Raw genomic sequence first — 25,891 nt, 5'->3', positions numbered from 1 at the left:
TAAAACTCAACATTCATAAAACGAAGATCATGGCATCTGGTCCCATCACTTCATGGCAAATAGTTGGGGAAACAGTGGAAACAGTGGCTGACTTTATTTTGGGGGGCTCCAAAATCACTGCAGATGGTGATTGCAGCCAGGAAATTAAAAGACACTTACTCCTTGGAAGAAAAGTTATGATCAACCTAGACAGCATATTAAAAAGCTGAGACATTACTTTGTCAACAAAGGTCCATTTCGTTAAGGCTACGGTTTTTCCAGTAGTCATGTATGGATGTGAGAGTTGGTCTATAAAGAAAGCTGAGTGCAGAAGAATTGATGCTTTTGAACTGTGGTATTGAAGACTCTTGAGAGTCCCTTGGACTGCAAGGACATTCAACTAGTCCATCCTAAAGGAGATCAGTCCAGGGTGTTCATTGGAAGGACTGATGTTGAAGGTGAAACTCCAATCCTTTGGCCGCCTGATGTGAAGAGCTGACTCATTTGAGAAGACCCTGATGCTGGGAAAGATTGAGGGCAGGAGGAGAAGGGGACAACAGAGTTTGAGATGGCTGGATGGCATCACCGACTCAATGGACATGGGTTTGGATGGACTCTGGGAGTTGGTGATGGACAGAGATGCCTGGCATGCTGCGGTTCATGAGGTCGCAAAGAGTCGGACATGACTGAGAGACTGAACTGAACAGAACTGAACGTAAGTACAATTAATTAATATTAATTTGGGAATTAATATTATTTCCTGTAAAATTGAAGTTTGATTTTCAGTGTTTTATTTAAAGGTATTTCATTACTTTAAAAATATATATATGCACACACACAAATATATATAAATTTACATTTTAGGTGGTAAAACAATTTGATAGTGAGATTCATCACCTTTTATACTAAATGGAAGGAAAACTCAACACAGGAATTTTGCCTTTAGAATCAAGCAGAGTGGAACTATTTTACTGTTTGATATTATCAGTTGATTGATGTATCAGCCTATTTAATTAGTAGCTATAGCCTTTAATTATTGTCTTGGATTCTAAATTCATCTAACTTTAGCTTTTCTTTATCAGCAAAGAGAATCAATTTGCATGTGACTTCCTGCTTTAAAGAGGGGCTATGTTTCAGATATCAGGGACCTCTTTTATTTCTAGAGATTTACTATCCCAGTGGTAATTCATGTAATTATAATAGGATTTATTAACAACAAATTTATACAGCAGTTTTGGTTCTAATAAGAGTATACTTTTAAATGACATCAGATAAGTTGCTCAAACTCCGTAAGTACAAGATTATTATATATAAAATATATAGAAACCAGGGATTTTTTGTAAGACTACCAAAGACATAGTAAACTTCTAATATGTAAGTTAAAAGAATCAAAAAAGTAAAACAAGATCTTCTCCAAAAGAACATAAGCAAATACTGGCTTTTATTTATAAAACCCTTATTCATATGGGAAGATTTGCAAACAATATTTATCTTCTCTTAAACCAAAAGTAAACAAAGCATCCTCATTTGAACTTGTGTTCAGGGTATCGAGGTTTTTCTTTAAAACTATTTGAATTGTTTTGCCATGAAAAGGAAAGCATGCACTTACAGAAACTTTCATTCTGTTTTCCCAACATTATTACAGTGGTCTAAATATCACATGGTAGATCCTACAGATACTACACACCCAGATGCTAAACAGTTATGAAATTGTCCTACCTGCTATTACAGACACTAGAATACTATATTTATGTACATCTGTTTGAATCTGGAAAATTAGCTTTAAAATAAAAAAGACCAAATAGTCCCATAACTTTTGTTTCTCTTTTAGTGAAATACCATGGGTTTTAGTGAGTTCCAGATAGTCCCTACATGGATTAGAAAAAAAAATCTGATATGCCACATCCACTTACAACTTATTTAGGTATAAACTGACCATTCATAAATATAGGAGCAAAGTAAATATAATCAATTTAATGGCTTTCACAAGCATACCAGAAAGGTCAAAGTTGAATTTTAGAAAGGTTTTACAACTTATTCTTTTTACTCAACAGTAAATGCTAAGTAATACAACTATCAAACTTCCCTGAAAATACATTATTCTTATTAAAAGTTAACTGAATGAAGAATTGTATCTAAGTGCTCTTTATTTATGACCAGTAGTATCATAAATTATGTTTTCAAACCTTTCTAAAATTCACGGTTCACCTTTTTGATATGCTTGTGAAACACCATTAAATTTATTATGTTTACTTTGCTCTTATATTCATGAATGGTGAGTTTATATCTAATTAAGATTAAATTAAAATATAACAGCTTCAGCGATTCATGATATTAAAAATATCTCCCTAACTCAACTAGAAAACAATCATGGAGTGATGACAGTTTTAAAATAAAACAAGGTCACTTGAAAGTCTGAAACCACTTTTCAACTTTAAAGTTTAGTCTGTAAAGTGAGACAAATAGAGTTCAAGACAGCTACGTCAGAAACAGATATGTAATATTGCCTTATTTCCAACCCAAGGCAAGTGAAAAACTACAGAGAAAAGATTAGGTCATATGACTAAATTTTTCACATCTGAAAATGGTGATAATAACCCACTGAAGTTGTTGTGAAGAATAAACTAGTTAATTTAAGTAAAGTCCTTAAAGAGAGTCCCTGGCACACAGAAATAAGTGTTACCTATTATACTTTATTCGGAGAAGGCAATGGCACCCCACTCCAGTACTCTTGCCTGGAAAATCCCATGGATGGAGGAGCCTGGTGGGCTGCAGTCCATGGGGTCACGAATAGTCAGATACAACTGAGCGACTTCACTTTCACTTTTCACTTTCATGCATTGGAGAAGGAAATGGCAACCCACTCCAGTGTTCTTGCCTGGAGAATCCCAGGGACGGGTGCGCCTGGTGGGCTGCCATCTATGGGGTTGCACAGAGTTGGACATGACTGAAGTGACTTAGCAGCAGCAGCATTATACTTTATTATGATTAACGGCAAGATAAATCAGGCAAAAAGATGTTTCTATAATAAAAACACTGTTTCCTTTAAATTCCATTACAATTTTGTAAAGCCTCGCACATTACCTTGTCATCTGTCTTGTTTCTTGGAGTCTGTTGACGTGTGATACTTGACTCTGCCTTTTCGGCATTTCTCTGACTGTATTGTTTATATCCCCCTGTCATTTCCGTTTTGTATTGCTGATGTTTTAGTTTGTATTTGTCTGTTGGTGCTGGCAAACTTTCAGGTATTCTGTCCTGCTCCAAGAAGTAAAAAGAAAAAGAATGCTATCGTGATACAAAATTCAAAATTACTATTAATTTTCCTTATTAACATTAAACAAGTTTACCATTTACCTTAGCATTTATGCTTAAGAAACAGATCACTATGATCTATTTTCTAAGGAGAGGTAATATTTAAAACATTTAGCTGGTGCAGCATGCCTGAGTGGGCACTGGCCTCAAATACCCTAAGCCTATATCTTGTTTCACAGCTGGAGATCAGTCCTAGTTCTAGAACAGAGAGAAGAAAGAAAGACTTTTCTCTCTACTTAGGAGTTTTAGATAGATTATTTTACTCCTGCCTCAGAAAACCTCCATTGCAAAACATTTCTTCCAGAATAGTCATTGGAATTGGAGGTCACTCATATTGAGAAGCTCTGGTTGCCATTTCTAGAATATTGAAATATTCTGTCTTATGGTGTTATCTGGCTCCCTTCCACATGTCCATGGAATGAGAGGTAGCACAGCCAGGAGATAAGAGAAACCTACAAAGAATAGTAAGAAAATATATACTGTCCCAGAGAGGGACAGCAACTCCAATAGGAGGATAAAGCCAGTACAACATTTTCTATTTGAAACATTTTGTATCCAAGTCTATACCCCAGGAGAAGAATGAGAAGAAGCTTTGGGTGGAAACTGTAACATGATGCCGATTAAGGTACTTTCATGTAATTTAACCAAGACAAGATGGCGGAGATCACGAATGGAAAAAGATTAACAAAGACAGAAAAGTGAGCCCACCTGGTCAAAGACTGCTAGTCAGAACTTGTGCTCGTGACATGAAATAAAACCCTTAATATTGTTTCAAGTATACATATGTCCCAAGGAGACAGTTTGGAATAAATAATTATTTACTTCATAGTATCCTCATAGCCTAAAGTATGTCAAGAGACATACAAGTTTCAAGAGACCAGTTTTACATTGTTAAACTAGCAACATCTGATCTAATTTTCTGCCATTAGTATAAACCTGTAGTTTACCAATTTTGTAAGGCATTTTAAAAATGCCATTCTTATGTGAGGCAAAAATGTAAAACAAAGTAAAATTCATCAACAGTATTGTCTGAGATACTAATATACACTATGCGTGTGTGTTAGTCATCCAGTTGTGTCCGACTCTTTGGACCCCGTGGACTGTAGACTGCCAGGCTCCTCTGTCCATGGAATCCTCCAGGCAAGAACACTGGAGTGGGTAGCCATTCCCTTCTCCAGGGGATCTTCCCCACCCAGGGATCGAACACAGGTCTCCTGTATTGCAGGCAGATTCTGTACCATCTGGGCCACCAGGGAAATCCTAATAGACACTAACTATATTTAAACTAAACAAAACAGAGATTGAATATAATGAAATTTATGGATTAAATAGAGTGACAAGTGCATGCTGTACTTCTGAAAGTTGGTAATAGGAAGTAAATACTAACCAGGTCATATAGATGATGCTGAGTATACAGTTTGTGACATGGTGTTACCCAACCAAAAGCAAAAGATGAATTTGTTGGGTTAAAATAAATATGTGCTGTACTAAGTGGCATATATGGTAAACCATCCTAAAAAATAAAATTAAATGACACTAGTGATATGCTACCTATAGCACTGTGCTCAAATGTTTATAATATGAAATACCAAGTAAAAATTACCTCCTCATCAGAGTCAACAAGGCTTCCCAGATCAAGCTGTGGGACCCTGAAAGAAATAGTTATGTATCCCATAATTTTTTTAAATGAGTCTTTAATAGTTGTAAGTCATATATGCTATATCTTACTACATAGACAGGTAAACTGAAGCCAATTGTGTGCTGGTTCTTACCAGCTGTGAGAGGCTTTTGTTAAATGTTCAGTAATATTTTGCACAGGTTGTTAACACAGAATTATTAAGACTAAAATTATGTAAACTTATAATTACATCAATTATATGAAAAACAAAGGTAATAAATATTCAAAACCCCTCACTTCTTACTAGCTTAACTATACTTCACTATTTCTTGCTTTATAGAGTTTATTTATAGCTATCATATCTGAATGGCAATACAGGGCTGGCATATCTTTCCAACTCTGTGTTCAGTGATAGACTGAAATCAGCCACAGTGGGATTATTTACACAAACATGGGCATATGTTATGAATCAGGCCTTGATATATTATTTTGTTGATTTCCAAGGCTGATAAACGTGGTGGAGAAAATGTTAGTAGTGCATATTAAACTTAAAGTATTCCCTGTGACTGTCACATGGTGAATAACAAAAAACTGAGAAAATATTATTCTAGTATTCAAAACTATTACTTGATTCAGCAAAGAAATCGCTCATGTCACTCTACAATTAATGAAAATATCAACCAATATTCACCCTGATTGATATTTTCACAGAAAACATATAATCAACTTAAAATATACTTAACTTTATTTATAATTAGCAAGTAAAATATATGATAACCTTAAAGTACGTGTCTAGAAAACCAGTTGTTAGACATTTTCCAGCAAACAACTGTCATCACTTACTCAATATTGTATCTAGCATGTACACCTAGCTCTGTTCTTTGTCTGGATGAGCAAACAGGTATCTATTTTGTGGAACACGTGAAATTGCTGATATTTGCCCATTGTTAATCTATAAAAATGTCATTTTTATATAGTTCAGGTTAATATATTACTTTTTAATTTCTATTTTCCAAGAAGCCCTGCAGTCTAATATATTGGATTGACCAAAAAGTTCATTTGAACTTTTCCATAAGATGTTACAGAAAAACCCAGATGAACATTTTGGCCAACCCAATATTTGAAAGAATATAAAAATCATATCCTTCCAAATTTTAAAAAGCAAAAATTTTAAATATACAACAATTAATGTATTCCAGTCTAAAATTAAATCACTTTAATAAGACTGATAAAATCATCATATTCCTCAAGATAAGATTAAAGAACAGATAACCTCCTATTAAATCCATTTTGACCATCCCAATAAAAGTGCAATATTTTATATACATTTTTTAATAAGTGCTCTTAGCTGAATTTTCTAAATAAAACAATATTTTAACATTTTCAGGAAAATATAAAAATAATACTAAAGAAAATTAAACAACAAGAGAAGTATTAGCCTTAGTCCTATCACAGGAAATACTTTAGTTTGGACAGAATAATTTTCAGGGCATCAACATGTATATAAACTTTTCTGTAGTTCATAGTCATAGCTAAATATGTAATTTTTCTTTCTTTATTTGCTTGTCAATGTATATTTACATATTTACCCATTAAACAGTTCAAATGTGAAGAAATGTAACTTACACAGGTAGGCAAGGATCCGCCATAGCACATGATTTGAGGTCCATCTTTGCTTTAATTAAAAAAATTAGAATCAGTATGCATGTGTCATTTATTTATACTTTAAAAGATAACCAATGTGCCAATGCAACAAGACCAATTATAATTTTTCTCAGTAAGCTTATATAAGAAATATTTAGGAAGCCCCATCCCTACTGTGCTTGATATGCAGAGATAGGACCATAACCAGCATAGGACTCTGCTCAGGAAGACATTCACTCAGACAATGTGGAAAATACATGCTGAGACAGAGCAGCTGCACAGAGCGTGTGTACCCAACCTAGTCTAGGGAAGTGAGGTAGCTTTTTTCAAAAATAAAAAAGGAAACTTTAAATGGAGCTGTGAAGGATAGGTAGGAGTTAGTTAGCCAGACCAAGAGAGAAGGGAGAAAACTGCTTCCAGCCAGGAGGAACAACTTGTACTGCACAGGCCCACAGGCAAGAGCTGACAGAAGAGACTGAAATCCAGAGTGTGAGGAGGTAGTGGGCAGAGCTGTTAAATTATAATGCAAATTAAGGAGCCTGGACTTTATCCCAAAGGAAATGGGAAGACAGTATAGGATTTAAGTAAAAAATGACAAATATATACAGGTATATGTTTGTAAATATTTGATTTTATTGCTAAAAACATGGGTTCAAAGGGAGGGAATATATGTATACCTATGGCTGATTCATGTTGAGGTTTGACAGAAAACAACAAAATTCTGTAAAGTAATTATTCTTCAATTAAAAAAATATAAATTAAAAAAAAACTAATATGTTTCAATACATTGACAATAAAATGTCATCTTTATGTACCTGTGGGGGAAAAAAATAGGCAAAGACCTGAATATTACAGTGAGCTTAGCCACCATGGAATAAGAACTACATAGGAATCTTAGGGAAAGCTAAAGTTAATAAAAGCAGGAAATAATTTATTTATAAGCACTTACAGCTTACTTGTGAAATATTATCTACTGGGTCATTTTTATATTGATAGCAAGTACAGAAATTATATTCAAGACTGGCTTCATCACTCAGACTACAAGAAAAACTCAGAAAAATTCAGCTCAGTATCAACTTTAATATGGCATTGTATTAAGTACTGTCCCAATAAATAGTTAAAATGTAGGAACGTAAAGTCACAAGATGATCATCTAAATGGATGTATATATATTTAATATATAATAACAAAATAAAAACAAATGTATATATTGATTCTATTTAATAATAAATTTAAAATATAATTTCATATATATGAAAGAGTGAAAAGTGAGTGTTGTTCAGTTGTCTCTGCCTCTTTGTGACACCACGGACTGTAGCCTGCCAGACTCCTCTGTCCATGGGGTTCTCTGTGGACAGAGGATCTAAATAGAATATAGCTGTAGTTTTCATCATCTTCATGATCATTATTATTCCCAAGAAAATGTTTTAACAGACATATTAAAATCTGTTAAATAGGTCTATCTAATAATGAGGCCATAGGGATACATATTTCAGAATGGCAGTTATCTTTCCTGTCTGCTATGCTAAGTCACTTCAGTCGTGTCCGACTCTGTGCGACCCTTGTGCTAGCCAATCCAGAATAAAGATAAATTATAGTTTGCAAATCCCTAGGCCAGAGATCAGCAATCTAGACTCAGCTTTGTTTTTATGCTCAAGTTTCGTTGGCACACAGCCATGTTTATTTATTTACAAATTGCCTATGCGTTCTCAAAAAAACTGCAAAGTGGAGACACTGTGCAGCCCATAAAGCCAAAAATATTTTTATTTTAAAAGTTGGATATTTTTGTATCCAACATTTATTTTATCCAATTCATTTTTAATGCATTTTATTTTTTAGAAGTTTTAGGTTCACAGCAAAACTGCATAAAATGTACAGAGATTTGCCACATATTCTCTGAACTTACACCTGTATAGCCTCTCCCAAGAAGGGCTGCTTTGATTAAAATTATCAAATAGTTCAGATTTAACCCATAATATTGTGAACCATAAAAACCCCAAAGCTGTCACTCATGTATATAAGGGAGATGGCTGAACACAGAGGAAAGAGCACAGATACTGAAGTCAGAACTGAAGCTCAAAATCCTGACAAGTCACTTAATCTCTGCTGCTGCTGCTGCTGCTGCTGCTGCTAAGTCGCTTCAGTCGTGTCCGACTCTGTGCGACCCCATAGAAGACAGCCCACCAGGCTCCCTCATCCCTGGGATTCTCTAGGCAAGAACACTGGAGTGGGTTGCCATTTCCTTCTCCAATGCATGAAAGTGAAAAGTGAAAGTGAAGTCGCTCAGTCGTAGCCCACTCTTAGCGACCCCATGGACTGCAGCCTACCAGGCTCCTCCGTCCATGGGATTTTCCAGGCAAGAGTACTGGAGTGGGGTGCCATTGCCTTCTCCAACTTAATCTCTAGGAGCCTCAGTTCTTCCATATCTAAAAGCAGGTGAGGCCTGTCCCCTTGGGAGATGGTCCACACTGTGGAATGTGCTTCTCCCAGGGCCACCCTTACCTTTGGGGATGGACCACATTCTCTCTATGGAATGCGTACCTCTAAATAAATCCACTTCTTACCTATCACTCTGTCTCTCCCTAAATTCTTTCTGCAACCAGAAATAAAGAACCTGAGCTTTAGTGAGTCCTGACACCAGCCTCCAATTAACTCTGGATGCTTGGAAGGAACCCTTAAACATCTCAGAGAGGAATGTTAAACTAATTAGGTTTATTTGGAACTAAGGCCCCCACCGAGGTGGAGGATGAAATGATGCTGTTGACCCTTCTGACTTCAGTCAAGTAACTCTGGACTCTGTCAACCTTTGCCCCTATTCTTCACTCAATTCTCCTCTGCTCAAGCCCCATCATGAACATGCATGGACCCTTAGCTTAAAACTTCCCCAGTTTTGCAGTTCAGGGAGAGTGTGCTTTGGGAAAAGGTCCATACTGTTCTCCTTACTTGCTGCAAGTAATAAATCCTTCCTTTTCCCAAATAAATAGATAGATAAAAATAAATAAGGGAGGTTAATAATAATACCTAACTCAAAGGTTTGTTGTAAGAATAAAGTAAACTGCTGAAACATTTATTGTGTTTGCTGATAAACAGTAAGTAGGCATTCAGTATTTGAAACAGTAAGAGTAGCAAGGAAATATATATATCAATGTTATGTATTTCTAAACTAAATTTTATGTTTGCTCAATTCTGTGGTGATTACAGAGACAAAGTAGCTTTACACTTACACCTAATCGATAATATACAGTAGTGATATTATGAAGGTTGAAAAGAGTGAAAGTCCTAACCATAGAAACCCAGATTCTTTTCCTACCTAGCGAACACATAATATATATTGATTATTTTCTTATTCTTTCTCCTTTTTTAATTTTTTTATTTTATATGTATGCAGACATACATAGACAATTCTTAAATAATAATAAGAAAACATTGATATTAAGCTTAATTAAAAATAAAACATTCAAGTAATGATCAATTTTCAAGTAATGATTATCTTCAATTTTTTCTGTTATTCAAATCTAAGTATTAATTCTAAATATTTGGGAGGATGAATTGTCATAAAAACACAAAGAAAGGAGTCAGAAAATTATTTAATGCATCATCCTACAAGAGGAAAATTATATAGCATACATACTTATAGTAGCTTCTTTCTTCCAGAGAATGGCTGAGTTTGAGTTTTAGGAGAAACAGCAACTCTTTTAACCTCCAAATCCATTCAAGTTCATGTCTTTACCAAGCAGTATACTTTGAAAAAGGTAAAACAATATAAAATTGTAAGTCTTATTCTAATATTAAATAAGTCATACAAATTACATAATAATATTACATGGAAAGAAGTCAGGTGGTTAATCACTTTTCCATCTTTCACCAAAATCAACTTTCTGTGAGGCGACTACATTATGTGGGGCAACATTTATGGGGTAAATATTAGTCTGAGCAATGGCCCCCCTGAAGACGTTCATGTCCTAATCATCAGACTCTATGAGTATGTTACCTTAAATGGTGAAAAGTTTTCCAGATATGATTAAGTTAGGATTTCAAAATATGGAGATTATCCTGAATTATCCGGGGGACCCAATTAATCACCTTATAAACGGAAGGCGGGACGATCAGAGTGAGAAAGATCTGAAGATGGATGCGCAGGTCAGACAGGAGCCAAGATTTTAAGCAGCATTGACTCGTACCTTCAACGATTAAGCTCCCGTTCCAGGTGATACTGACTCGCTGTGTAGACGTCTTTTCAAAACCTTGAAGGAATGTAAATGTACTCCTGTTATGATGGTCTTTGTTATGACAAGATATAAAACTGTGCTGAAAACCCATCTGCTCCAGAGCATTTTCCTCAGAGCTATCTGAGAGGATGTTTTCCAGGCTATAGTCCCCTGCGTGCATGCTAGTCACTTCAGTCGTGTTTGACTGTGTGTGACCCTATGGACTGTAGCCAGCCAGGCTGCTCTACCATGGGATTCTCCAGATAAGAAATTGGAGTGGGTTGCCATGCTCTCCTCCAGGGAGTCTTCCTGGCCCAGGGATTGAACCCATGCCTCTTAGATCTCCTGCACTGGCACATAGGTTCTTTACCACTAGCGCCACCCAGGAAGCCCCGTCCACTATAGTCCTTAGTTTTGCCTCAAATAAAACTCTCTTCTATTTATGTTGCTGTTGTTGTTGTTTAGTTGCTGAGTCACGTCCGACTCTTGGCTGTTGATCGTCCCCATTGACACCCATTTCCATAGCCCTCTCTCCAAAAACTCCCTTGCCCTAAGCCTGGGGTTCTACTGCATGAGCGAAGTCAGGAAGATTTACCAATCAACAGCAGACTTATTCTGAAAGCATCCCAGATCATTAGATTTGAGAACACCCTGACAGCACTAGCAAATGGCTTTCTTTTCAGAGATAGCTTTCAGAAGGAAGAAACTTTGTGGCTCCTCTGGTGACTCAGTGGTGAAGAGTCTGCCTGCCAATGCAGGAGACTCAGGTTCGATTCCTGATCCAGGAAGATCCCAAATGCCATGCAGCAACGAAGCCCATGCACCACAAATATTGAGCCTGTGCTCTAGGGCACAGGAGCCACAACTACTGAGCCCACATGCCACAGCTGTTGAAGCCAGATGCCCTAGAGCCCGTGTTCCACAAAAGAGAAGCCGCCACAGAGAGAAGCCCGTGCACCTCAACCAGATAGCAGCCCCCACTCACCAGAACCAGAGAAAAGCCTGAGCAGCAAAGAAGGCCCAGCACTTTGAGTCACTTCGCAAGCGCTATTGTATTTGCCAAGATGACTAGTGGCCATCAAACCGAGTTGAAACAGAGGTGCTAAACAATCAGCTACCTGCCTGACTCCATACATCAGCCTCACATTATTTACACCTTAGTAACATTATTGTCCAGCTTCCCACATGGCACTCGTGGTAAAGAACACTCCTGCCAATGAAGGAGACACAAGAGACACAGGTTCTATTCCTAGATGGGGAAGATCCCCTGGCAACCTACTCCAGTATGCTTGTCCGGAGAAACGCATGGACAGAGGAGCCTGGCAGGCTATAGTCCATAGGGTTGCAAAGAGCTGAAGCACAGCACAACATTATAGCCATTTCAAATCACTATGGGCCACTTTAAGTCACCGTACCGTGCGTGAAAATAATAAAAACAACAAAATTTATACCCTAAATGTCCATGATCTCCTCGTTCCTTTCCCCAGGCATGACAGTCATCATTCTTCACTGTAATTAGCTCTTTTTATCTCCCAAATAAACAATCAAGACCACGAAGGTTAGTACTGATGCCTTTAATATAGCAGATGCTTCAGTTCAGTTCAGTTCAGTTCAGTCACTCAGTCGTGTCCGACTCTTTGCGACCCCATGAATCGCAGCATGCCAGGCCTCCCTGTCCATCACCAACTCCCAGAGTTCACTCAGACTCAGGTCCATCAAGTCAGTGATGCCAGATGCTTACTAAAGTCAATAAATAAACTAATGCATAATCAAATACCTGAATACATTTGAAACATATCCTTAGTTTCACACCTCTGCACTTAATTATGACATGATCATAATGCCCCTCTACAAATTCTGTCTTCAAAAAATTAGATAAGGTGTTCAAAGTGTATTAAGCATAAAGAAGAGTAGCTATGATTCTTCACCACTCTAACTATAATCCTCAAAAAGGCAAAGATTACTACTGGTTTTCCTCACTCTATAGCTCAGCACTTAACAGGAAAATAGTAGGAGCTTAAATATTTGTTAAAGTGAATTCAGATATGTGTTATTTCAGAATAACAATTACTAGCTGTAAAATCCCATGGATGGAGGAGCCTGGAGGGCTGCAGTCCATAGGGTAGTTAAGAGTTGGACAGGACTGAGCGACTTCACTTTCACTTTTCGCTTTCACGCGCTGGAGAAGGAAATGGCAACCCACTCCAGTGTTCTTGCCTGGAGAATCCCAGGGACGGGGGAGCCTGGTGGGCTGCCGTCTATGGGGTCGCACAGAGTCGCACACGACTGAAGCAACTTAGAGCAGCAGCAGCAGCATTGATAAAACAGCTCAACCTTCTGACTATCAGACCCAGAAAAGTGAATTTTACTTTGCCAAATTATTCGCTAGTTATTGCAGAGTTTGAAGTCACACAGGTTTCAGACCTGAATTTCAGTTCTACACCATTTCTGGTACAAGCAATAGGGAAGGGGATGGGAATTAGCTGCACAGACTAAGGAAAACCAGAAACCTAAAGTAAAGTGAAGTGAAGTGGTTCATTCGTGTCCGACTCTTTGTGACCCCATGGACTGTAGTGTACCAGGCTCCTCAGTCCGTGGAATTTTTCAGGCTTCAGGCAAGAGTACTGGAGTGGGTTGCCATTTCCTTCTACAGGGGATCTTCCCGACCCGGGATCGAGCCCCGGTCTCTGGCATTGCAGGCAGAGGCTGTACCATCTGAGCCACCAGGGAAGCCCAGAAACCTAAACTTGGTGGTAAAAAGATCAGCATTTCAAACAAGTGGCTTGGAGCTAAATCCTGATTGCATACCAAGGGCTGTCTTTGCCCTAAGCGCTGAATATGTAGTTGGGGTATGCTGGGGATAGGGTAGCAAGAGGAGAGAAGAGCAAGGTCTGATGGCTTCTGTCTCCACCCAAACAGCTGCCAAGTCATGAGATGTTATTTCTAGCATGTAATGAATGCTGGGTTGTTAACTAATAGAACCATGTCTTTCCATGTTAGCTTTTGTGCTACCAAAACGAACTGAACTCACCTCCGACTTCCCTGATTTTTAAAGATGATTTTGTCCAGCTCCAATTATCATCACTTCTCTTTTGGTATTAGGGGGTATAAGGCTGCTTATACCAAATCAGAACATAGTGAAAAGCGAAGGATAAATTGATCAAATCCAGTCCATAAGCAAGGAGAGAGGAAAAGAGATGTGTAAATACAATTTCATATTTAAACTCCACGCAGGTGAGGATCAAGTCCACCTCGGAGCCCAGGGGATAAAGATCCAGGTGTCTGATGGAACCTAGGATCATTCCTAATTTCAAACACAGCAGAGTAACTGCCTTCACATCACTCCCCAGAAAGCTGAGATTATACTTAAGAGCACCTGCAATGTACTAGCACCCTCTTCCTACCTGAGATTCATGGACTAGGGCAGGACTCAAGTGGCAACCAACCTGACATGACGCAACCAATCCAGGGAAAGAGTAAGTCCAAGATGGGAGAGCTGGAAAAGGTATAAACTGAAGCAATTCCACCGAGAGAACTCCCTTGAGGCCGTTTCTGAGGGGAGGAGCCACAAAAGAGACAGCTCTCAGCAAAGGCTCTGGCCAACTCAGACCCGCGTCTGTAGGTTGCCTTGACAACAGGCCTCTGCGCGCCGGGCCGGGACCCCTCTCACTTCCGGGGAAAAAGAGATCTTTGGCCGAGGCCCCGGCTCCGCTGGCCCCACCTACCGGCCCTCAGCTGTTTCTGCCCTTGCTTCCTCTGCCTGGCATGTGCCACAGGAGCTCCGGACCCCTAGTGGGACTCGCGGAAAAGCCGCAGAGCTGTTCTGCGTCCAGGCATCCTAGGAGACCAGTTCCGGCGCGTTTCTAGCCTTGGCAGAGAGCTGCGCGGACGCACTTTTTTGTTCTTGTACTGCGCCGGAAGAGGGCCAAAGTCGGCCCCGCGGCGGTTTGTGCAATTCTTCTTTAAAGTGAATTCTATTTAACATATTTTATAGGGCACAGACCGAGGGTTCAGCTCCCCGGTTGATGTTTTGAGAAGGAAAGAAATTTAAGCGTATTCTGGAATGTCTGCTTTCCAGGAGCTTGCAATTATTTAAAAAGGCAAGACTGCAGTATAAGAGAGAGACAAAGATATTACTTTCAATATGTGGACATTTACACATATACATATATGATCACTATATAATTTTATATATATATATAATTACAAATTAAAATACTGATGAAAGCCTAGGAATCAGGAAGCTTTCTTTTTATTCTTTGCTCTGCACACAATGTCTTTAGGCATCAGCTCCTCATCGGTAAAACGACAGGTCTGGTTTGAGATATGTCTAAGATTTCAATCTACTCTAACATGCTGTAACTCTCCTGAGTTAAACTACCAAGTGTCAGATACCCAAATCAGAACTAAAATCTTTTTAAACTTAATTCAGTTCTTTCCATAAAATGGAGTTGTTTTTCTAATCTGCTATCTTTTCAAAATTAGCTCCCCTCCAAATGTATGTGTCTAACTTTGCAAGTTAGAACCATTTTGTAAGAGAAAATACAAATGCATTTTTAAAGCATGAAATGAGTGAAATCAATAGGTATAAGGTAATCGCTCCTGTTTCTTCCTTATCTATAAAAATTTATCCACCTATTACCCCCATACAAAAAGAAAAGCAAAAATAAACTGGAAAAAAAAAGAACAAAAAACTTTCAAAACATTACCAAAGACCAAAACTTCTGGTCCCTAACTGCCTATTCCACAAATAGATATTCAGCAAAATAACATTAAGATGTCTCTTTCCGGCTCTGAACACTTCGGTTTAGTACACCTAAACTACTTCAGTATTTCTGACACAGAAAACATTTAGTATAGAAGCAAGAACTTTGGACGATGGGTTGATCATATAAATTGTACTTTTTGCCAGTTTTCATTACAGTTTTTGCCAGTAATTCATTACAAAAGCTCTTTCATTATAACTGCCAATTAATTTCTTTTTACACAAAATAAAATTAGTCACATGTTAACCTCAATAGTTTGCAGATCCAAAGTAGATTGTATTTGAAACTCAGAAAGCATCCATTGAACTACAATCTGCAAATATATATACCCAATGTTAGAAAAAGTAGTGTATATAGGCCTATCCAGGATTGCCTTTTAAATTATTTATTGAGTCTAAAGTATTTAGAGCCCCTAGTATGTGTTTGACAAATAAGATATGGTTTCTAAAGAAGCTTACAATTATATACAACATGTTTAGTAAGCTAAAGAGTGATCATTTCTTCATTAATTCATTAAACAATATTTATTGAGGGCATAAGGGTTCAGTACCTATTCTAGGTGCTATATATATATATACATATTTATATATATAGCAGTGAAGAAAAAAGCCACTCTTTTAGTGAGGGTTACAATCTCATAGATGCAACAAAAATAAATAAATAATGTCAGATAACTAATACAATGACGAAAAATATAAGAGGTCAATGAGATAGACATTAAGAGTAGGAGATGCTGTATAATCAAGTACAGTTTCACTGAGGGGAATTCTTGGGCAAAGGGAACAGTCAGTGCAAAAGGCATGAGGAGAGGGCATCCTTTCAAGCTGATGGATGGAGCTGAAGCAGAGTGAGCCAGGGGAGAATGGAGGTTGGGGGCTGGAGAACAGCCATGGTTAGATTCAGCATAGCCTTGTGGGTCACATCTAGATTTTGAACTTGATTTGTGTGACAGGAAGTCATTAGAGGGTTTTGAAAAGAGGGTGCTTATGTTTGGGATTCCCTGGTGGCTCAGACAGTAAAGAATCTGCCTGCAATTCAGGAGACCCAGGTTCAATCCCTAGGTTGGGGAGATACCCTGGAGAAGGGAATGGCAACCCACTCCAGTACTCTTGTCTGGAAAATTCCATGGACTGAGGAGCCTGGTAGGCTAGAGTCCAAGGGGTCTGACAAAGCTATGGTTTTTCCAGTAGTCATGTATGGATGTGAGAGTTGGACCATAAAGAAGACTGAGAGCCAAAGAACTGATGCTTTTGAACTGTGGTTCTGGAGAAGACTCTTGAGAGTCTTCTTGACAGCAAGGAGATTAAACCAGTCAATCCTACAGGAAATCAGTCCTGAATATTCATTGGAAGGGCTGATGCTAAAGCTGAAGCTCCAACACTTTGGCCACGTGATGCAAGATAGTTGGATGGCATTCCTGACTCAATGGGCACGAGTTGAGCAAGCTCTAGGAGATGGTAAAGGATGGAGAAGCGTGGCATGCTGCAGTCCAAGGTCACAAAGAGAAGGACACAACAATGAGTCCATCAACAGATGACTGGAGAAGGGAGTGGCAACCCACTCCCGTATTCTTGCCTGGAGAATCTCATGGACAGAGAAGCCTGTACAGTCCATGGGGTCACAGAGTTGGACACGACTGAGCGACTAACACTTATTTAGTTACTTATGTTTTAAAAGGAGTAATTTGGCTTTTCTATGGAAAATAAATTTTGATGAAGCAAGAATGAATACACAGACGCCGAGAAAAAGGATACTACTACCTTTATTCTAGTAAGAGATGATTGTGGTTCTAACCAAGGTGTTGGGTGTCCATAGCATGGGAAGTGTTTGGATTAATTTTTTTTTTCATTTTCTGAATATTGAGCTTTTTTTTTTTTTTTTGGATTATTTTAAACGTAGAGCCAACAGGATTTGTAAATTGATTGAATCCAGTATGTGAGGAAGAAAGAAGAATAAAGTAATAAGATAGGCACATGAAGTGTTTAGAAGAATAAGAAAATATGATGGTTGATTTTATGTGTCAGCCTGGCTAGACAGTGGTGACCAGTTGTTTGGTCAAACATGAATATAGATGTTTCATGAGGATAGCATTTAGATGTGATTAATATTTAATAGACTCTGAGTACAGTAGATTACTCTTCATGGTATGGATGGGCCTCATCCAACCTGTTGAAGGCCTTAAAAGCAAACACCTAGTTTCCCAAAGATGATTGGATTTTGCCTCCAGAGTTCAATATGAAAATTCAGCCTGAGTTTCTAGCAGACTGAAGACTGCAACATCAACTCTTACTGAATCTTAAGCGTGTCAGCTTGCCCTACAGATTTGGGTCTTGCCAGCACCAATAATTGTGTAAGCCAGTTCTTTAAAATCTCTGTGTGTATGTGTGTGTGTAAAGAGAAGTTCTTTAAAATCTCTGTGTGTATGTGTGTGTGTAAAGAGAGGTTCTTTAAAATCTCTGTGTGTATGTGTGTGTGTAAAGAGAAGTTCTTTAAAATCTCTGTGTATGTGTGTGTGTAAAGAGAAGTTCTTTAAAATCTGTGTGTGTGTGTGTGTGTGTGTGTAAAGAGAGGTTGTCCTATTGGTTCTGTTTGTTCCGGACAACTCTGACTAATGCAGAGGGGAAAAGAGAAATAAAGTAATAAGATACAGGAAGCTTACCTGTTTTAATAACAGGAGATTCCTTCTAACTAGAGGACTTCATAAAAGTAACTAATATTTAATTTGAGTCTTAAAGGGTTCATTTACTAATTTTCTCATCAAATATTGAACTCCTCTGTTGAAATGCTGGGCATACAGTAGTTACAAAATAATAACAAGCAATCCCTACCCATTCAATTGAGGGGGAATATGACAATAATTGGAGAAGGAAATGGCAACCCAGTATTCTTGCCTGGAGAATCTCATGGATGGAGGAACCTGGTGGGCTACAGTCCACGGGGTCGCAAAGAGTCGGACACGACTGAGAGACTTCACTTTCACTTTCATGATAATAATACTTTGGCCAGCTAATGTGAACAACTGACTCTGGAAAATACCCTGATGCTGGGAAAGATTGAAGCCAGGCAGAGAAGGGGAGGACAGAGGATGAGATGGTTGGATGACATCATCTTGGAGTTGGTGATGGACAGGGAAGCCTGGCATACTGCAGTCCATGCAGTTGCAAAGAATCGGACACAACTGAGTAACTGAACTGATGATAATAATATATTGATAAATAAATTACATCATAAAATGTGAGGATATGGATTATGAAGAAATATAAAGCAGAAAAAAAGACCAATAGGAAGTGATAGGTATAGAATGGGTAATGCAAAACTACCTTCTAAAGTATATTTTGATAAGATATACTTTGGGGCTTCCCTGGTGGCTCAGATGATAAAGCATCTGCCCACAATGTGGGAGACCTGGGTTCAATCCCTGGGTTGGGAAGATCCCCTGGAGAAGGAAATGGCAACCCACTCCAGTACTCTTGCCTGGAAAATTCCATGGACTGAGGAGCCTGGTAGGCTATAGCCCAAGGGGTCATAAAGTGTCGGACACAACTGAGCGACTTCACTTTCACTTTCTTTGAGCAAATATTTAATAGAGGTTATAAACGAGTCATGTAACTTTCTGGGGAAAGAATTTAGGCAAAAGAAACAAGAGCAAATGCCCTGGTACAGGAGCATCTTAGCTTTTTCCAGAAACAACAAAGGAGCCAAACTTTGTGAAATAGAGACAGCGAAGGGGAGAGAAGTAGGAGATGAGATCAGAGTTGGGGTGCATTGTTCAGGATCTTGATGGTTAATGTAAGGACTTGGGATTTTTGCTTTGAGTGCCATGGGAGACATAAAGTGGAAGGTTTTGAGCAGTGGGGTGACATAATCTGATTTACATTTAACAGAATCACTCTGGATGCTGTGTTAAGAATATTATTTAAGTGTTTGAATATGAAGATAAATATACACAGGGGCATGATATAAGATTCTAGAAATATTTAGAAATAGTCTCTTATTTCCTGTAGAGGTTTTTCTCACATTTAAGGCTTAATATGGAATTTTTTTTTGTGTAAGGAAGAGATTAAGTATTATATTTTTCAATATACACACACTGCATAACAAGTCGCTTCAGTCATGTCCAACTCTTTGCGACCCCATGGATCCTATAGACTGTAGCCTACCAGGCTCCTCTGTCCATGGAATTCTCCAGGCAAGAACACCGGAGTAGGTTACCATTTCCTCCTCCAGGGGATCTTCCTGACCCGGGGATTGAACCTGTGTCTCTTATGTCTCCTGCATTGGCAGGCAGTTTCTTTACCACGGGCACCACCTGGGATGAGTAATTATATGAGAAGTTTTTTTTAAGTCCTTATCACGAAACTCATCAGAAATGCCACCTCTGTTATACACAAGTTCTGGGATGTATATGCGGATACTTCTTCACTCTTTATTCTCTTTATCTATTTTTTCATCTGTGTTCCAACAGCAAAGGCTTTATATCACATAGTTCATATTCTCTGACTACAAATGTAATGTAATCAATAACAACAAAAAAAAAGCTTAAAAACCCACCTATTGCTCTGTTAAATTTCCATTAGAATCCTTTCTTTTCCCCTATTTTATAATTTAATTTCCTGCTTTCTATTTTAACAAATAACTAGTTGTATCAATTTTTTTCTTTCAGTGGCAAAGTCAACTGACTACAATATCAGTAAATTTAAATATATGTGTTCACTTGAATTAAATGACATTATAAACAACCTCAAATAATCAAATAAAGACACTTGTAAATACTGTCAAATATCATCTAAGGCCACAGTATAAAATGCTGGTTTCTTATTGAATAATAGTATGACATATAATGGATTTAAAACATTATGCCAAATGAAGTTGATTCGTATTACAACGTAGATAAAATAAGCAATCAGTTGTACTCTGTCCTAGTCTTCAGCATCCCAACCAAAGCAGTCCTTTAACTTAAGTTTGCTAGCCTCTAAACGGTAGCTCTGTTCCACATTTACGTATAAAAAAGGAACGATTTTGTCCACTGTTCCACATGTCTATGTTCATCGTTTGAGGCAGTCAGTCTCTTCAGCTGAGAAAACAGAAGCAAATTATTAAATAATTAAGTGTTTGACACGGTAATTAGGATCTGTATGTCATCAAATATTTAAAATGCCTATTCGAGTTTTGCTGCCAGTCTCTAAGGAAACGCACAATATGATGCGTTTATGTTTATTCCAAACAATGAACTTTTTTTAAGCCATACCCGAAGCTGAATCTGAGTCGACCACTCTATAGGACCTTGCTTGCACAGGCCCGGTCCACTGTCAGAATCCTATACACGTTGCCCCTTTCCATAGATGTGTTGCCTGCGTGTTGCAATCTGGTTTACAATCCAGGCCCCCTCTGCAGTGATTCCGGATTGGATCCCCAGAAAGCACCTTGAATGGGTGCTTGAATGGGTAAAACTGCACCACAAAGCGACTCAAGGCTTTATCCTGCAGCCTAGGACTTTCTGTACAGGCGAACTGGCCGTCTGTCGCGCCCCTCTGCGTGGAGCCCCCTGCTGCGCGCATGCGCACACCGGCCTCAAGACCTCACCGGAAGTCAGAGCCGGAGGAAGAGCCAGGAAGCCAGGGGCTGGGGAAGTCGGACCGACTGAGCCGTTACCGGTCTGCGAAGCAGAGCGTTTTCTGCGTCGCACCATGATTCTCAGGAAGAAACTGAGCTATTTGTGGACCTTAGGTCTCTGTCTGGTAGTCAGTAAATCGCCACCCAAAGCTCCCTCCATCACGAATGATAGGTTTATAGAGGAGTGCCTCAGATTGCACAATGAAGCGCGGACCAACGTCTCGCCCCCAGCAGCCGACATGAAATACATGGTGAGGAAGAATCTAGGCTAGGATCTTTCTTCTCTGGTTCATCCTAAGATATCTGGGCAATGAGTTTCATGGACTCATTTGTATGAACTCAGTCTGGCACTTTCAGTATGCATCTAAAAATTACGCCTTGACCGAGCTGTCTCTTCCAAGGTAGTGACAAGGGTGCATGAGAAAGGAAACTTGAAGCTGTCGCTTGCCTAGATTAGTTCCCTTTTACGCAGGTTTGGTGGGGCCAAGGCGGGTGGTGGATCGTTGGGGATACTCTTGGCCTAGTGACTGTCTGTCCCGCACATAAACAGTATGCAATGATAACACATAGACAAGACTATAGCAAACATTTATCCATTCCGAAAACGAACAAGTGGGAACCACACAGCAAACACTGGTTCAGAGCAATTCTGAAATCTTTAGAGCAGGTGTTAGAAGATCTGCTATACAGGAAGTCAGAAAAGTTATTTGATTAGAGGTGGTAGGAGTTCCCTTGCCCATTGTTTTCTGTGGTCTCTATCTTCTTTGAAAATATCCTTCCTTATCCATCATTCTCCTTGAACCAATCTGAAGTGGACTTTGGGAATTCTGCTCTCTTGAGGGCTATATAGCCTTCTCAGACTGCTTTCTGCCCACAGTAAGGTCTGAGTGTCATTTAAGATATCTTGCGTTCATTTGCTTTTTCATAACAGGTTCACAATATCTTTGGGAATACATCTGTCTCCAGAACTCTGAAGGTCTTTTGGCCTTATTCCTCCAGTCAGTTCCAAGTACCAATATTCATGCTTAAAGTGCAGCTTGGAGAAGTTTTTGAATCTTTCTTTGATTTCTCACCCTGGTGCTTTTATTTTTCATCTTAATGGCAGTACCCTTGAAACATGAATTTTGGGGAAATTGCTACAGTCTGAACCTGTTCCATTTACTAAGGCAGTTTTTAAAAACTTAAGAGGATTTCCTGGGAGTCATAGACTGCTTTTTGCCCTGAGGCTTTTTAATCATATGAAAGTTTTACAGAATTGATCTCTCAAAGTCTTTTAAAAATCTTATTATAATATGCTATATAAAAGCAGTTTCTTTTCCATTCCTCAAAAGCCCCACATTTCCTGATTCTCTATTTCTTCTTCCAGACTTGCCAGTGTTTTATGATAACTTGCTGAACCCACAGAACAACCACCAAATACTATCAATGTTCAGTTTACTGACCTCAGCGTCAGCTTCAACTTATGAACTGCCTCCTGAATAATAGATCACATTTTTTTCAGATATTTTGTTTCTGAATCACATGGATTGCCATCATTCCCCTGCCATTAATATTCTCACTGCTTGCCAACTAACTGTAGTTGCCAACATAGTTCAGGCAAACTCGCCACTAACATTTGTGACCTAGAAGTATAAAAACGGAAGCCCACATGTCATTGGTGGCTCAGTAGTTAAATTTTCATTTAGTAAAGAATATGTGGTTTCAGAGATTTCATCTAATCTGCTCAGATTTGGATTTGGTCAGAATAATTTTGCTCATTTTCATTGATGTTATTAAGTAAATTTTCATTTCTTCTGAAATCATCAAAACTTTCTATTAAAATTATAATTTTATAGATATAATATGTAGGGTTTGGGTTAAAGTTATAATGAATGGTCTTCAATTTTAAGTATTTTAAATATTTTTTAATGTTTTTGGAAATTTAATTGTCTTCTTAAATATTTTTATAAATACAAGATTATTTACCATTCTGGTGCTTATGCCCATCTAGTGGCCAATGTGAAGAACTGATGTCATTCTTCACTTAGGTGACAAAAAGAACTACACACATCCCTACTCAACAGTAATAGAAATTTGTTACCATTGCAAAATATCTCCTTTATAACTGAAATCAGGGAATATGGAGAAGTGATGAAACAGATCTTCAGTAGTACTTCCAAGCAATATTATATTATTCATGGATTTACTGCTTTCATGCTGAAATGAAAGATTTGACAAGTTAATCTTTTAACCTAAGCACTGCCATGGTTCAACTCTTTCTTGGACTCTGAAGTGGTGTCTGTCTCTGGTGTCATCAGCAGCAATATTCACAAGCCTTTTACCATTCAGATACAGAAGCCTTTTGCTTTAAAACGTGTGGCAAAAGAGGCAGATATTCAGTGTTGTGGATCACATTAAACCCGTGCTATGGTTAAAATGAGGAAAAGTGTGTGTGTGTGTGTGTGTGTGTGTAATATGCAATGTCCTATAAAGTCCGGACCAAGAGCAGGGATCCCTCCTACCTAGGTGTCAAGTGGTATGAATTTGGATTTTTATAATGGCTGCACCCCACTTCCAGCAGTAAGTTTTATAAGAGGCTAGGCTGGACTTTGGTATGAAATAAACCCTGAAATCTCAGTGGCTTAGTGAAACAAAAAGTTTAATTTCATACTTACACAGGTTGTAGAGAAAATGAATTAGGATTCAGCCTGTCTCTCTGGGCAAAAGGGTTCCCCAAACTCAGCTAGCTCACTGACAAGCAGTAGAACAAGAGCTCCCAAAGTCATTCATCTGATAATTGCTTTACTAGTGTGAAGAATAAGAGGATATCTACTGATGCTCTTGCTATTGTAAATAGATTTAGCATCCTTTTGCTATCTTTTCATCCCTATTTTTTGTTGAATTAATGGCTTTTATATTCAGATTGTTGTTCTTCTTACCTACAAACATTTGTTATGCTGATAATTAATAATAACACAAATAAATTTTATGGTATGTTTTGGTGAGGTTGTAAAACAATTTGAATCACAGTACCCTGTTCATGGGAATTTAAAATTGTGCTGCAGCTAAGGAGATAAGTATGGAGGTTCCTCGAGAAATTAAAAATAAAACTACCATATGGTCCAAAATCCAACTTCTGGGTTTCTTCCCCAAAAAAATCGAAAAAAAAAAGAAAAAGTCACGATCTTGAAGAGATAGCTGCACGTCCATATTCATTGATTCACAATAACCAAGATATAGAAACAACCCAAGAGCCTCTTGGTAAAGATGAAAGAGGAGAGTGAAAAAGTTGGCTTAAAGCTCAACGTTCAGAAAACTAAGATCATGGCATCCGGTCCCATCACTTCATGGCAAATACATGGGGAAACAATGGAAACAGTGACAGACTTTATTTTTCTGGGCTCCAATATCACTGCAGATGGTGACTGCAGACATGGACGGAGGAGCCTGGTGGGCTGCAGTCCATGGGGTCACTAAAGTCCTGCATGACTGAGCGACTATACTTTCAGTTTTCACTTTCATGCATTGGAGAAGGAAATGGCAACCCACTGCAGTATTCTTGCCTGGAGAATCCCAGGGACAGAGGAGCCTAGTGGGCTGCCGTGTATGGGGTCACACAGAGTCCGACACAACTGAAGTGACTTAGCAGCAGCAGCAGCTCCTTGGAAGAAAAGCTATGACAAACCTACACAGCACATTAAAAAGCAGAAATGTTACTTTGCTGACAAAGGTCAGTCTATTCAAAGCTATGGTTTTTCCAGTAGTCATGTATGGATATGAGAGTTGGACCATAAAGAAAACTGAGAGCCAAAGAATTGATGCTTTTGAACTGTGATTCTAGAGAAGACTCTTGAGAGTCTCCTTGACAGCAAGGAGATTAAACCAGTCAATCTTAAAGGAAATCAGTCCTGAATATTCATTGGAAGGGCTGATGCTAAAGCTGAAGCTCCAACACTTTGGCCATGTGATGCAAGATGGTTGGATGGCATTCCTGACTCAATGGACATGAGTTGAACAAGCTCTGAGAGATGGTGAAGGACAGAGAAGCCTGGCATGTTGCAGTCCATGGGGTCACAAAGAGATGGACACAAAAAAGAGTTCATCAACAAACAACTGGATAAAGAAAAATCCACATTGCTGGTGTATTTTTTACCAGCTGAGGCAGCAGGAAGCCTAAGAATGCTGGAGTGGGTAGCCTATCCCTTCTCCAGCAGATCTTCCCAACCCAGGAATCAAACCAGGGTCTCCTGCATTGCAGGCAGGTTCTTTCCCAACTGAACTATCAGCAAAGCCTGTATACACAAAGAATGGAATATTATTCAGCTTTAAAAAAAAAACAAACGAAGAAGAAAATCATGCCAATTGTGACAGCATGGAAGAATCTGAAGGACGTTATGCCAAGTGATATTAAGATATTAAGAAGAGACGGTAATACATTGAACTATATAAAAAAGATCTTCACAACACAGATAATCACGATGCTGTGATCACTCACCTAAGCCAGACATCCTGGAATATGAAGTCACGTGGGCCTTAGGAAGCATCACTATGAACAAAGCTAGCAGAGGTGATGGAATTCCAGTTGAGCTATTTCAAATCCTAAAAGATGATGCTGTGAAAGTGCTGCACTCAATATGCTAGCAAATTTGGAAAAACTCAGCAGTGGCCACAGGACTGGAAAAAGTCAGTTTTCTATTTTTTTAATTTATTTATTTTAGTTGAAGGCAAATTAGTTTACAGTATTGTAGTGGGTTTTGCTATACATTGACAGG

The 25,891-nt window shown here is 38.6% G+C and overlaps 2 protein-coding genes across 5 annotated transcripts in view; one reads left to right on the top strand and one right to left on the bottom strand.

Annotated features, from left to right (window-relative positions):
• CAPS2 (calcyphosine 2) overlaps positions 1-14,476 on the bottom strand; it is a 48,592-nt gene extending 34,116 nt beyond the window's left edge. The window contains exons 1-6 of one of the 3 annotated variants that reach the window (XM_055587401.1): positions 14,208-14,476; positions 10,735-10,797; positions 10,185-10,294; positions 6,536-6,584; positions 4,895-4,940; positions 3,064-3,234 (exon numbers count right to left, since the gene is read on the bottom strand). In XM_055587401.1, the coding sequence (XP_055443376.1) occupies positions 3,064-3,234; positions 4,895-4,940; positions 6,536-6,579 (261 nt within the window). In that variant the 5' untranslated portion in view covers positions 6,580-6,584; positions 10,185-10,294; positions 10,735-10,797; positions 14,208-14,476. Of the gene's footprint in view, positions 1-3,063; positions 3,235-4,894; positions 4,941-6,535; positions 6,585-10,184; positions 10,295-10,636; positions 10,798-14,207 lie in introns of all 3 variants that reach the window. The other 2 variants (XM_055587400.1, XM_055587399.1) reach the window with 2 other exon arrangements.
• A 6,654-nt stretch (positions 14,477-21,130) lies between these two features.
• The window catches only part of GLIPR1L1 (GLIPR1 like 1), a 38,407-nt gene continuing 33,646 nt past the window's right edge, over positions 21,131-25,891 (top strand). For both annotated transcript variants that reach the window (XM_055566398.1, XM_055566400.1), the window contains exon 1: positions 21,131-21,391. In XM_055566398.1, the coding sequence (XP_055422373.1) occupies positions 21,215-21,391 (177 nt within the window). In that variant the 5' untranslated portion in view covers positions 21,131-21,214. The remainder of the gene's footprint in view (positions 21,392-25,891) is intronic.

This window comes from Bubalus kerabau, chromosome 1 (assembly GCF_029407905.1).
Source record: "Bubalus kerabau isolate K-KA32 ecotype Philippines breed swamp buffalo chromosome 1, PCC_UOA_SB_1v2, whole genome shotgun sequence".
NCBI lineage: Eukaryota > Metazoa > Chordata > Mammalia > Artiodactyla > Bovidae > Bubalus > Bubalus kerabau.
The sequence above is the reverse complement of the archived record's forward strand: the minus strand, read 5'-3'. Positions and strand labels throughout refer to the sequence as shown.